Below are 14,930 nucleotides of genomic sequence, written 5' to 3' on the forward strand. Positions count from 1 at the left end.
AGTTCTTTATTTTCTGTAATGCAATTTGTGACGGAGCGGCTCCCTCACTGAGTGCGGTCCCCCCCCTGACTGCAGGCAGTGCACAAACATACATTCACACAACTACACTCATACACGCATGCTGTACTTTCTACCCGCTCCCTTTCTGTCTTAAGCACCATTAATGATCACCATTATCCTTTTTTTCCCAGTTTAGTAGCTCAACTGAGGGTGCACACTTAGTTGTCCTATGTTTATTCATTCATACACGTATACTCACATGCACATGCACACACACACACACCCACATATCGCATGGTCATCAGCTGTGTCCCATTCAGTCTGATTGCCAAACAGAGGGATCAGTGATTTAATCCAGGTGTAGTGGGAGGGGTTAAAAGCATAAATGAAGCCGGTTTGGCTTGGGATGTGGAGTTTTTTTTAAATCAGCTGTACAGAAGGCAACATCTCAGTAGAAACTTTGACTTTGTGAGAAACTTCCTGTTTGAATGTTTTATTTTATTTTTTTGCATTTTTCAATTCATTTCGTTTTTTTCAACTGCAGTATTTTTTTCTTGCATTATTATAAAAGATGCACCTTTGCATCCTTGAAGGCCGGCAACAAAAAAAATAAATATAATATTATACTTGAATATTATCCGACTGTCAGTTTTTTTTTTTTTTGATTGGAGAGTTTTTCTGGAAAGAACCCCATCACACAATTAAAAAAAAACAAAGATGTCATACATTCTGGATTCATTACAAATCAGCTGAAATATTGCAAGCCTTTTATTATTTTAATATTGCTGATTACGGCTTACAGTTTAAGATTAAGATTCCCAGAATATTCTAATTTTTTGAGATAGGATATTTGAGTTTTCTTAAGCTGTAAACCATGATCAGCAATATTAAAATAATAAAAGGCTTGCAATATTTCAGTTGATTTGTAATGAATCCAGAATGTATGACATTTTTGTTTTTGTAATTGCATTACAGAAAATAAAGAACTTTATCACAATATTCAAATTTTCTGAGACAGTCCTGTACATCTAATTCAATTCAGGTTCGAGTCAAATAGTTAAAAAACCGTTTCACTCACAAAAAAAGGGGCTAAAATCATTCCCCATTGCAGGAAGGGTGAAGGCAATCGGGTTGGCCGGCCCCGGCGGTGAGGGGTCCCTTATTTATTTTTCAGGGACTTGCCAACCCGACTTCCCGTTGACCTTTCCTGCCCTCGTAGGCGGTTATTCTGCAGCTCCGGTGCATCAAACCTTAATTCAGCGTGACGCAGCTACCTCCCACGTGAGGATATAGGGCTGTATTGATATTCCTGCGGCCGCTATCCGTCTATTTGCCTTCTTTTTCTCACTCAAAGCTTCTTTTGATTAAAAAGTCCAGGATGGGCACACACGTGTGTTCGTGCATGGAGGAGAAGATCTAGCTTTTCTTTAACTGGATAAATCTCGCTGCGGGATACGATCCGAGTCCACGGACGTCACGTTGTACCGATAATCCCAGGGTTGTTTTTATGGATTCCTGGATTGTTTTGATCAAACATGACTCCTTTAGGTTTGATTGTGCCAGACAAGTAAATCACAGCTGCTGGTTTTTATTTACATTTATTCGCCCCGACTGAGGCGGATGGAGGAAAATGAACCCAGAGCACGAATCTTTGCGGAAAGCCCAGTTATTACCGTGTAAAAAGCAAAACCCCACAGAATCCTGCTTCAAACATTCAGGAGGAGATCTCATCTCCACCTTCCTGCAGACGCGGGGCGTAGAAATGATGTTGTGGAACTTCAGATGCAAACGGCTGCCGTGCATTGTCTTCTTTTAAGCCGTTCATTTTCACACTCTGGTAAAGATAATCCTCAGACAATGGGAGCTGACCACCTACGGACCCAAATCTGTTTTCTCTTTCATTCTTCTTTTTATTTCAGTCCAACATTTCTCCACGCTGCTATGACGGATCTCGCTCTGATGTTGGAAGATATCAGTTGAAATTGAATCAGAATAATGTATTCAGAGATTGTTCGCCACGATTGGTGCGAAAGGTGAGAGAGTCGATCGTATCAAGATAAAAATAGTGTCTCTTCACAACTCTTCTTTATGCCATCAGGTTTGTTTCTGTAAGATTCATTAATACACGGCTGACATTCGTACATTAACAGACTGTATTGAACTAAGCTGAAGTTAAACGAGATGATGTTCGGTTGCTCTCAGTACAATGTCATATTTTATATTGTATCATAAAAAAACCACCAAAAACATAATAATAATAAATGCCAGCTGTTTATTAATGAATCTTACACACTGAAACCACACTGATGGCATAAAGAAGATTTAAAACTCTCCGAAGCCCCGTTATTATTTGACATGGCTAAAATCCGGTCACCATGGTAGCCGACAAGCCCAAGTTGTCCTGGGGCGACTCGCGCTCGCTCCTTTTGCTTGACGCACGCTCCCGATCTTGAATCTAGAATTGATTGTTTTTCCTTGGGTTCCCGGATGCTGAGGTTGAATTTTTTGAGGTTGAATTTTTTGAGATTTAATTTTTTTAGATTGAATTTTTTGAAGTTGAATTTTTTGCAGTTTAATTTTTTGCAGTTTAATTTTTTTAGATTGAATTTTTGGAAGTTGACTTTTTTGAGGTTGAAGTTTTTGTGGTTTCATTTTTTAAAGTGGATTTTTTTTTGCGGTTGAATTTTTTGAGGGTGAATTTTTTGCGGTCTAATTTTTTGCGGTCTAATTTTTTGCGGTTTAATTTTTTGCGGTTTAATTTTTTGCGATTGAATGTTTTGCGGTTGAATATTTGAGGGTGGAATTTTTCTTGACGCACGCTCCCCATCTTGAATCTAGAATTGATTGCTTTTCCTTGGGTTCCCGGATGCTGAGGTTTAATTTTTTGCGATTGAATTTTTCGAGGTTGAATTTTTTTAGATTGAATTTTTTGAAGTTTAATTTTTTGCAGTTGAATTTTTTGAGGTTGAAGTTTTTGTGGTTTCATTTTTTAAAGTGGAATTTTTTTCCGGTTGAATTTTTTGAGGGTGAATTTTTTCCGGTTGAATTTTTTGAGGGTGAATTTTTTGCAGTTGAATTTTTTGCAGTTAAATATTTTGAGGTTGCATTTGTTAAGGAGGAATTTTTCTTGCGGTTTAATTTTTTGCTGTGGATTTTTTGCAGTTTAATTTTTTGAGGTTCAATTTTTTGCGGTTTAATTTTTTGCAGTTGAATATTTTAACATCGAAAAACATTCAGATACAAAATTTCAATGCATAAATATTCAGTGGTAGAAATTCAATAAATTCAGTCACTTTTTTCTTTCAAAGTCCGATGACAGATTTACTTCCATATTGATCATCTTGGGTTAAAGAGTTGGTAAAATAAGAAAACTTTAGAGAGGAATAACTTTAGCACATGAGTCACAGGTTTTGTTCCCCGCCAGTGACAATCAACGCACCAACAAAATGTAAAGTCACTTTAGTAAATAGTCTTTAATCTCACTGATTTAAAATGAAGGAAAACAGCGTGAGGACGGCAGCAGTGCTGATACCTGGCGATGGAGGAAGCCGGTCGCCTGCCGCGGGGGAGGGTTGCAGCTCCAACCAGACGTAGATAAAGAAGCAGGGGATGCTGTTAAGAGGAAAAATAATAGACTAAACCCATCACAAGATACAGAAACTGATGCTACCGGAGCGCTATTATCTGTGCAACAGGAAAAAAACACAAACAAACATTTAGGCCCTGTCCCACTACTACTAGTACTTTTCAGCCCTACCCCTAAATTTTGCGCGTTCCTGTGAGGGTAGTGGTGTCCCAATTCCTCTTTTCATCTAGGGGGAGTGCGGAAAACGAGGGTAGTGTGTTTGAATCTGGCCCTTCACAGCGAGGGATTTCAGATGCTCACTAGTTGATCTAGGGCCAGAAAAAATTCCCAGAATGCTTTTCGTCGTCATTTGCGGACTGAATAAAAAAAAAACTTTCTGCATAAAAATGCGTTTTGATTACATTTCTAGCGAGAAATATATATTTTACTTTCATAATATTCACTCAGTGAATGCACATAATCACTCGTTTGCCAGTCGTGTCACCAAGATGAAGCTTATGTGAGATATAAACAACTAGCTTCGGTCCGTCCAGTCTTGCAGTACCGGTTACTGCCAGGTGTGGCGGTAGTGAGCAACGTAGCGGCCTCAGTAAACACAATGACACGAAAAAGTCCCACCGTTTGTTGGCGTACTTGAACTTGTTGTCAGTCACGTAGGCTCCGCCATAGACATATTTACGTAGACGCCGCATCGAGTGTTCTTGCCCGCTGCTGCGATACTAATACAAGTAGATAGACCCTAGTTGACCAAGGGCTAGAAAAATTTCCCAGAATACTTTTCGTCGTCATTTGCGGACTGAATAAAAAAAAAAAAAACATGGCGGACATTTCTTATTTTTTTGTGAATAAAATCAATATTTTGAGTTCGTTTCTGCATAAAAATGCGTTTTGATTACATTTCTAGCGAGAAATATATATTTTACTTTCATAATATTCACTCAGTGAATGTACATAATCACTCGTTTGCCCGTTGTTGCAAAGTCTTTTTCAAACCTCGCCAGAATAAAGGCTGATTTATGGTTCCGCGTTACACCAACGCAGAGCCTACGGCGTAGGTTACGCAGCGACGCCGTACCCTACGCCGTAGGCTCTGCGTCGATTTAACGCGGAACCATAAATCAGCTCCGGAGCCGGCAGGCATTTTTTGATCCCGAAATTCTCTGAGCAAATTTCTTAACAGGCGTAGCTGCAACTGTTAGATTTCATCTATTAAACCAACATTTATCTTCCTAAAGGATTTATTTCAGCCAGTGGTAATTCTCAACAGAGCTGCGGGTTTCTCCCCGGGACGACGGCGCAGGTTGACCCGGCCGTGAGCTGCTGCTGCTCTGAGCCGGCGGCTCATCTCATCTCCGAAAACATCGGATCAAATTTCTTAACAGGCGTTATTTGGATAAACTGAGCCCAGGTTGGGGATCTTAACGGTTACTTTTACGCCTGAAAAAATATTAAAACTTAATAAAGTGGCATATTAACAGCGCTACAGCTAAAATTAAAACATCTTTTAGCTCTGGGCTTCCTGAAATGGTGTGACGTATGTGCAAACGTAACTACGCAGTCGCTTACGTACCCGAACGTAAACCACGCAGTGACGTAGCAGCAAAATTTAGGGGTGGTGCTGAAAAGTAGGGGAAGTGGGAGTATTGGGACAGACCCCTGGGAAGATTTCAAGTGCCCTAAAATCTGTGGCTTCTTTTTTAGGGGTAGTGGTAGAAAGTAGGGGGTGTATTGGGATTGGCCCTTACTTCTTTTGATATAGAGTGAATTTTAATGCCGGTTGTTCCTCCACCAGCAGTTTTCTCCACATCCTCATCCTCTGTTCCTGCACCGTGAAAATCCCTTTTTTCACTGTTTCACGGACGTGGCAGCTGCTTTGACGCGCCGACTTGTTGACATGCGTGTGAAATGTTGCACCTCTGACGTGGGCGGGGTGTTCAGTGGTTTCAAACACGCACACTGGGGTTTTCCTGCAGGATCAAGGCTGAATGAAACGCTGACATTAAGCTTTAAGTGACCCGGCCAGCTGCTCCCGGAGCCACGGACGTGCAGAGTGCTGGGTGCAGGAGACGAGACCGGGATGCAGAATCAGAAAACTCCAGCTTCTCTCCTCCTTGTGAGAGGTGTCTCCTGGTAGCTGCTTTTAACCCCTTGTGCTTTCTTCTGGTCAAGGAAGGAGGAAGAGAAAAAGGGAGGAAAGAAGGAAGGAAGAATGAAAAGAAGGAAAGAAAGAAGGAAGGAATGAAGGGAGAAAATAAGGAAGGGAGGAAAGAAGGAAGAAAGAAAGAAAACAAGGTAAGAAGAAAGGAACGGAGAAAAGAAGGAAGGAAGGAAGGGAAAAAGAAGGAAGGAAGGAAGAAAACAAGGAAGGAAGAAGGGAACAGAGAAAAGAAGGAAGGAAGGAAGGAATGATGGGAGAAAACAAGGGAAGAAGGAAGGAGGGGAGAAAAGAAGGAAGGGATGAAAGAAGGAAGGAAGGAAGGAAGGAAGGAAGGAAAGAAGGAAGGGAAAGAAGGAAGGGAGAGAGGGAGGAAGGAAGGAAGGAAGGATAGAGCAGGAGGAAAGAAGGAAGGAAGGGAAAAAAGAAGGAAGCGAGGAAGGAAGGAAGGAAGGAAGGGATGAAAAAAGGAAGGGAGAAAATAATGAAAGAAGGGAGAAAAGAGGAAGGGAAGAAGAAAGGAAGGAAGGAAGGAAGGAAGGAAGGAAGGAAGGAAGGAATGATGGGAGAAAACAAGGATATAAGGAAGGAGGGGAGAAAAGAAGGAAGGGATGAAAGAAGGAAGGAAGAGAGGAAGGAAGGAAGGAAGGAAGGAAGGAAGGAAGGAAGGAAGGAAGGAAGGAAGGGAAAAAAGAAGGAAGCGAGGAAGGAAGGAAGGAAGGAAGGAAGGAAGGAAGGAAGGAAGGAAGGAAGAAAACAAGGAATGAAGGAAGAAAACAAGGAATGAAGGAAGGAAGGAAGGAAGGAAGGAAGGAAGGAAGGAAGGAAGGAAGGAAGGAAGGAAGGAAGGAAGGAAGGAAGGAAGGAAACAAGGAAAGAAGGAAGGAAGGGAGGAAAGAGGAAGGGAAGAAGGAAGGAGAGAGCAGGAGGAAAGAAGGAAGGGAAAACAGAAGGAAGGAAGGAAGGGAGAAAAGAAAGAAAGAAGGAAGGAAGGAAGGAAGGAAGGAAGGAAGGAAGGAAGGAAGGAAGGAAGGAAGGAAGGAAGGAAGGAAGGAAGGAAGGAAGGAAGGAAGGAAGGGAAGAAGGAAGGGAAGAAGGAAGGAGAATTAGACAGTACGAGGGTTAAATAAATGAAGCAGCCAGGAATCAAACGTTGTCAGACCGTAACCGTGTAGACACATCTGTATGAGCGAGCTCACGCTCAGGGAGGATCGACTGGGCTGAAACTCTGTTTTTATCTGACTCTGATTCCTCGTGAGGATTTACACCACTAGTTAACGAGGCGGGCTGCCTCATCACACAAATGTTTGGTGCTTCCATTCACAAATCAAATCAAATTCAGAATCAGAACAATCAGAACCAACACCAAACTGAGATGCTACAGTGGCAGTGGTGGATGTATGGAATAAATTAGAGAGGGATTTGAAATTATGTAGAACCTTAACCTTATTTAAAAAAAACATTGAGAAGAAGGATGATTTCTTTATATCAAATTAATGAGTGGTGATGCTGCTATGTTGAGTTGGGTATTTATTTATTTGGTGATTTGATTTGATTTTTTAAGGATGAAGGAAACATGTAGACTGCACCTTTATTTTTATATTTTTTTTTATTTCTTGAGGAATCTTTGTTATCCCCATGGAGGCAATTTGTTTTACTGGCAGTCTTTTCTCTTACTTCTTGCTTTTATTTCATTACTTTAATTAATCTTTTTGAGGGTAGGCAAATAATAAGCTTTGCTTCAGCTACACCTTTTTCAGTCTAGATGTTATTTGTATATTGGAAACTTTTTTGTAATGTTTTCTTTGAACGAGTGTATTCGTTTTCTTGTTGTCATTTTTATTCTTTTTTTTTGGGATGTCATGACCGAAATAAACGAAACTAAACTAAAGATAAACTAAACTAAACAAGACACTTCATTAGATGCAGCTTTCTTCATTTATTGTGGTACAGATTCAGGGACGGGGGCGGTGACACGTGTTGGTCCCAGTGATCTACAATAGACTGGAAACTATGGGCTCAAATTAATGCCATAAGTATTTTGTATCTCTAAATAAACTTTGTACTTATAGAAATATTTTGTGCGTGTGCAAAAAATATTTGTACTTGCAAAAAATATTTGTACTTGTAAAAATATTTTGTGCGTGTGCAAAATATTCTTATTTTTGTGAGGGGGGATATATATTGTTTTTCGGCACTACCTTGTTCTCTATAGCTGATATAACATGAATTACTCCTATGTGGGATCAATAAAGTTCTTATTTTTGCCGTCTGAGAAAAATAAATATATTATATTTGGTGCCTAACTGTTTCCCAAGTATATTAGTGCGTGTTTGAATGAATAAATGAGACGTAAAAGGTAAATTTCTTTGTAGAAAGGCGCTTTATGAAAATAAGTCCATTTACTTGTATTAGTTTACAGCGCAGTCTTGAACATCCAATATGGCGGCGACGTCAGTAGGCGATGCAATGATCTGATTGGCTCTCCAGAAACGCTTTAAAACCCGTGCCAAAGATCGCTGATTGGCTTTTAGTTTTGGTACGTCAAACCAGTGCCAAAACTCGTAGTTGTAAAAAAAGTTTGTAGCTTTTGTAAAAAAAGTTTGTAGCTTTTGTAAAAAAAAGTTTGTAGCTTTGTATCTAGAAGTACAAATATGTTTTGCAAGTGCAAATATTTTTTTCACACGCACAAAATATTTCTACAAGTACAAATATTTTTTGCAAGAACAAATATTTTTTGCACACGCACAAAATATTTTTACAAGTACAAATATTTTTTGCAAGAACAAATATTTTTTGCACACGCACAAAATATTTCTATAAGTACAAAGTTTATTTAGAGATACAAAATACTTTACGCATTACGCATTAATTTGAGCCCATAGGAAACCTGCCCAGGTTTTACCCCTGCTTGGATGGATGGATGGATAAATGGATGGATGGATAGATGGATGGATGGATGTATGGATGATGGATGGATGGATGGATGGATGGATGGATGGATGGATGGATGGATGATGGATGGATGGATGGATGGATGGATGGATGAATGGATGGATGATGGATGGATGGATGGATGGATGTATGGATGATGGATGGATGGATGGATGGATGGATGATGGATGGATGGATGGATGGATGGATGTATGGATGATGGATGGATGGATGGATGGATGGATGGATGGATGGATGGATTATGGATGGATGGATGGATGGATGGATGGATGGATGGATGGATGTATGGATGATGGATGGATGGATGGATGGATGGATGGATGGATGGATTATGGATGGATGGATGGATGGATGGATGGATGTATGGATGATGGATGGATGGATGGATGGATGGATGGATGGATGTATGGATGATGGATGGATGGTTGGATGGATGGATGAATAGATGGATGGGTTAGAGGCCTCCAGCCAACAGCTCGTGTGTCACCGTCTCCTCCACCTGAAAACCCAAAACAGGAAGTTGCAAAATGCTGCTTTGCAATTTCCTGTGCTGGTTTTTACAGAATTAGGTTTTTAAGAATTATGGTTCTGTTAACGAAGGTTTACACACACCTCCACCTGTGTGTGTTCCCCAGGTATCGTGTCGCTGATCTCGCTGGTGATCCTCTCCTACGACCGCTACAGCACCCTGACCGTGTACAACAAGGGCGGCCTGGACTACCGTAAGCCCCTGCTGGCCGTGGGCGGCTCCTGGCTCTACTCCCTGTTCTGGACGGTGCCCCCCCTGCTGGGCTGGAGCAGCTACGGCGTGGAGGGGGCGGGAACCAGCTGCTCCGTGTCCTGGACCGCTAACACGCCCCAGTCGCACGCCTACATCATCTGCCTCTTCATCTTCTGCCTGGGCCTGCCCGTCCTGGTGATGATCTACTGCTACAGCCGACTGCTCTGGGCCGTCAAACAGGTACTCCACCTTAGGGCTGCAACCATTCGTCCACGTTGTCGACAAAAATCGATAATCAAAATTGGCGACTATGAATTCCATTGTCGACAATTGTCGCCAGACGTGTTTTTCCAGTGAGGTCTCACTTCAATACAAGCTCTCCCGAGAGTCGTGCAGCACAATAGCTTCTCAGCCAGGGGCGTCAGTTGGGTACGGCAGCCGCCACACCTTGGCTTCAAGGAAAAATGTAAATGTTTGTTTTTTAAATTCATTTAGGGAATTAGTCTGTGTCTATTTGTATTGATTATTCTATTACTTAATACATATAGAATAACTACAAATGCAAATCAGAACAACATGATCGATTTCACTAGTTATTTTAAACTGCAAAAACTCAAAAACTTTGTCTTATTTCTAGTTAAAATGTCTTTTTAGTCAAAAAAAATCTCATTACATTTAAGACAAGACTCAAAAACAACCATTTTCACCTGTTTCAAGTAGATTTTCACTTGAAATTAGTAGAAAAATCTGCCAGTGGAACAAGATTGTTTTGCTTGTAATAAGAAGATAAATCTTGTTCCACTGGTAGATTTTTCTACTTATTTCAAGTGAAAATATACTTGAAACAGGTGAAAATTGTCAAATAAGTTATTTTTCTGGTGATGACTCTTGTTTTAAGTGTAATGAGACTTTTTGACTAAAAATGAGACATTTTAACTAGAAATAAGACAAATATTCCTGGTAAGATGTTGAGTTTTTGCAGTGAGCGAGACTGCATTTGAAAAAGTTCCAGTTTTCTTGACCACACAGATCAGCTACATAGACTTCTGTGATGAGTATTTGCTGGACGTGTTTATTGATACTCTAGTTAAGTTCTGGGACTCGTAACCTTGCCATATCTTAGCTTCCACTGAATTGACGGCACTGTTCTCAGCAGCTGCAGGTAATAAAACTTCAAAAGTTTGGGAGCCTTTTAGCCTCAATACGGCGAATAAAAAGATGACTTGCAGGGTTTGCAAAGCCGACGTTGCTTATCACAGGAGCACGTCGGTAATGCATTTGAAGAGAAAGCACGTCGGAGTGTTAAACGAAACGGACTCGCGTTGGTAAGATATTAAGCCCATTTTCATTTGTTAAATTAATTCGTTCCATTCGTTAACTTTGTTTATTTTATGTTATTTATTAGTATTATTTGAGTCACTCACAGCTACTCTCGTTGCTATAACCTCAATCACATGATTGATGCAGCGCGAAAGGCGAAAAAGCTTGTGTGATGACAATGATGGATTTGCATCTAACTTTCAGTCAGGTGATCTATGAACTGTCAATTATCCATCAAGCTCCACAATTATCATGTTAACATTAAATCAGATAGATTTGTCTCGGACATTTCTCTTGCTGGACGGGAGAAGACACTAAATCAATGCATCTCTATTATTGTGCGCCGTGCGGGCTTTAATTCTCAGAGTTTTGCAGGTGCGGGCGGAAGCAGGATGTAGAAAACAGTCCCGCTATAGCAGGGCTCTAGTGCCATCTTTCTGATGTTTATTATCATTTGCCACAAAATTAAAGCAACCTCATACTAAATTAAAAAAGAATTACTAATTATCCAATTAGTCGACTAATCATTTCAATAGTCGGTGCCTAGTCGACTATTAAAATAGTCGTTAGTTGCAGCCCTAGTCCAACTGAACACGCCGGAGACCGTTTGGTGATGTGGTACCAAAAACTGAGTGGAAATTAAATGCTCCTCCATCTAAAGTCTTCATTTAGACAGTCAGTACGTATACATGCACCAACAGGAAGTCGAATTGTTGCCTTAATCCGACCGATATCTAATTTTTGAAAGCCATGTTTACACCTTAAGGCTGAATTATGGTTCTGCGTTAAATCAACCCAGAGCCTACGTCGTAGGGTACGCGGCTACGTGGGAGGCTCTCCATCATAGACATATACGTAGACGCCGCATCGAGTGGTTTTTCCTGCTGCTGCGATACGTCAGCGTTGCCGCCATATTGGATGTTCAAGACTGCACTCTAAACTAATACAAGTAAATGGACTTATTTTTATAAAACGCTTTTCTACAAAGAAATGTACGTTTTACGTCTCATTTATTCATTCACACACGCACTAATATACTTGGGAAACAGTTAGGCACCAAATATAATATATTTAATTTTCTCAGATGGCAAAAATAAGAACTTTATTGATCCCACATAGGAGTAATTCATGTTATATCAGCTATAAAGAACAAGGTAGTGCCGAAAAACAATATATATCCCTCCTCACAAAAATAAGAAAAATATAGAAAAATAAATGAACAAAACAAATGTAAAATTTTTCAAATAACAAAATAACATATTTGAACCATTTTTCAGACAATAAAATAATTGAAAAAATCTGAAAAATAGTTAAAATATGTTATTTTGTTACTTGAAAATTTAAAAATATGTTTTGTTGATGAGAAAATATGTTTCTCTATTTTTGAAGCTCTTGAGATCGAGCTTTTAATGCCAGATAATGTGTCCTAATCCAAGTTATTCCAGCATGTATACCAACCCACGCTTAGCCGAGCTACGTTGGTAACCGGTTATGAAGCGTTTTTCTTTTGAAGATGGTTTATTGTTTTATATTGTTTTGTGCTTTGCATCGTTTCTCTATTTGCAGCACGTTTGATGATGCTGCATTTGTCTTGGTTTTTTGCAGCACATTTTTTCATTTGCACCACGTTCCTCTTTTTGTACCTCGTTTTGAGTTTGTGAATTTGAATCAATTCTGTACTTGAAGCCGTTTTCCTTAACTGAGACGCATTAGGCCGTTGCAGTGCGTTTGGCCCTTGTCAGCCACCGTATAAGTGCGATAGGATTTTTTTTCTTAAGAAATAACATGTGGTCAGATTTAAAACACCAACATTTACAAGCCAAAATATAAGCACCATAAGAGAGGAAGCTACAACAGTTTGTATTTTACTCGATGGTATATTAGTAGTAAATAAACCAGGTATCCTGCACGTGTTTCCTGGTTTCAACCCTCCCACAGTGCTGTTTTTCCGTAGCCTGGTACAGCTTGACTTCCTCCAACGGTTCGTAACTGGACTCTCGTGTACATCCCTCTCTGCTGCAGACTGTATCTCCTCCACGAGGGCAGGATCAGATGCTTATCATAGCAGAACCCTGTGAAGCTGCAGGGCCACAGGCTCAGGACTCAGAGCGGTAAAAGGGTCAGAGCTTTATGTGAGTTTGTGACGCCTTTGATCTCTGGTCAGACTCAGGGCAACGGCCGAGCTCAAACACTCAGAGGAGGAAAAGAGACATCCGTGAAGGCTCGGTCTCGTAACTCCTGCATATGGATTTGTCATCGGAGGGACACGCAGGATGTCAGTTTGTGTGTTTTTCTTTCCCTTCCCACTGATTTGGAAACCACGAGCACAGATTTTCAAAGGATTTCCAACGATTTTTCAATCACAAGAGTTCTGCGCTGCTGTTATTGTTGTTATTCACACAGGTACGTGCTCTGATCTGCAGTGCTTTCACGTACGGCGCTGCTCAGGTTGCCAGGGAGAGAGAGAGGGAGGAAATCAAAGAAAAAGGCAAATAAAAATATAAACGACAAAAGGATGAACGCAGTCTGGTCAAGTTCAGCTGTACTCCGAGATGGAAGAACACGTACATATATGAACTGGTGTGTGAACTGGTGGTAGGATGCAGTGACATCTAGTGGCATTATTTGCAAACTACAAACAACTGATTATCGTCCACCTGTTCTTATGGCGCTTTTCCAGTAGTACCTACTCAGCCCGACTCGCCTCGGTACGGCTCGTCACGCATCATCCCGCCTCCACCCGCTTTGTCCTCGTTTGTTTTTCCACAGCCAGGTGAGAAGTGGGCAGGTTGGGTGAAGCTGCTGTGACGTACTCGATTGCGCAACCGCTTTGTTCGTGTCGGCGCAGAGGAGAAAATCAGCTGAAGCCGCCAACGGCTGAGAAGAAACAGGGGCCTGGTGGATCTGGTCGTTCCTTATCACCCGTCTAGATCCCTTTTTAATTCTCTCGTCAGCCACCAGGCTTATGAACATCTGCACCTCAGAGTTGGATCACCTAACAGACGTTTGCGCTGTATAATAAAATCGCCGCGAGCCGCCAGTCGTTCTCGCTCTGACTCCCGCTTCCTGATTCAAACGTCTGACGGCCCCGCCCCCCGACCAATCAGTGGCCTGTAGTGTGGTAACGTCAGATATAGTGCCGGCTCAGCACGCTTAGAACCTCGGCAGAAAAGATACAGAAAAAGTGTCTGCTTGGCCCGGCTCCACCCGCCTCGGCCCGTACTGGAAAAGCGCAAGATGGGGGCGTGGCGGGTAGAAGCGCGCTGAGTAGGTACTAGTGGAAAAGCGCCATTAGACTACTGTGGATGTCTGAAGGCTGGGACACACCAACCCGATAATCGGTAAACTCATTTCAGCCGATTCGACATGTAGAATCGTCCGCTATCCGTTGGTCGTTATGACCAATCTGATTAGTGGAGAGCTAACCCTCGACTAGCGAATCAGAGTTAACTGGAAATGATGATGGTAAAACGTGGAGGTACGGTGTGGCCCTGGCCCGGCTCGGAGGGCCGGCCCCCGTCTACTGGATGGCCGGTGGGGGAACGTGGGTGTCTTACCAGGGCCGGCTCTGCTGGTCCTGCTTCCTGGCTTCGGCCTCCTCTCCCCCTCCTTCCCCCCCTACACGATTCATACGCACATAGGCGAAGGGGCGGGGGGTCCGGGTCGTGGGGGGGCATTGTCCCGCGTGGCCCGGCACTCCCCGCCTTACGGTTTTAACAGCACTGTAGACACTGCACATTCAACACTTAATAAATACATTTGACAATGACACGTAGTTCGGGAGGGGGGGGGGGTCAGTGTCAAATCGATACTTGGCCCTCCCCCTCCCTGTTTTTATGGCATTAATCACATGCACTCAACACCAGGGTCGGGACGGGGGCCCACATCACCCGCGTTCCACCCGATGCTCGGGCCTGGGGTATTCATACATGTACACATACGCACACATAGCTACACATACACACACACAGCCACACAAACATATACGTACACACACACACACAAATACATACACACATACACACACAAATAGCCACACCCATGTACATACACACGCACGTATACATATACATGCACGCACACACACACACACACACACACACACACACACACACACACACATAGTCATATACATACACGCATACACACACATAGATATATACACTGGCTTGTTCACCTGCACGCTTGCTCTG

The 14,930-nt window shown here is 41.9% G+C and overlaps 1 protein-coding gene across 1 annotated transcript in view; it reads left to right on the forward strand.

Annotated features, from left to right (window-relative positions):
• Positions 1 to 14,930, forward strand: part of LOC133446219 (parapinopsin-like) — a 98,001-nt gene that overhangs the window by 27,512 nt on the left and 55,559 nt on the right. The window contains exon 2 of the mRNA XM_061724172.1: positions 9,332 to 9,657. Coding sequence (XP_061580156.1) covers positions 9,332 to 9,657 — 326 coding nt within the window. The remainder of the gene's footprint in view (positions 1 to 9,331; positions 9,658 to 14,930) is intronic.

Source organism: Cololabis saira, chromosome 6, assembly GCF_033807715.1.
Source record: "Cololabis saira isolate AMF1-May2022 chromosome 6, fColSai1.1, whole genome shotgun sequence".
Classification (NCBI taxonomy): Eukaryota; Metazoa; Chordata; class Actinopteri; order Beloniformes; family Belonidae; genus Cololabis; species Cololabis saira.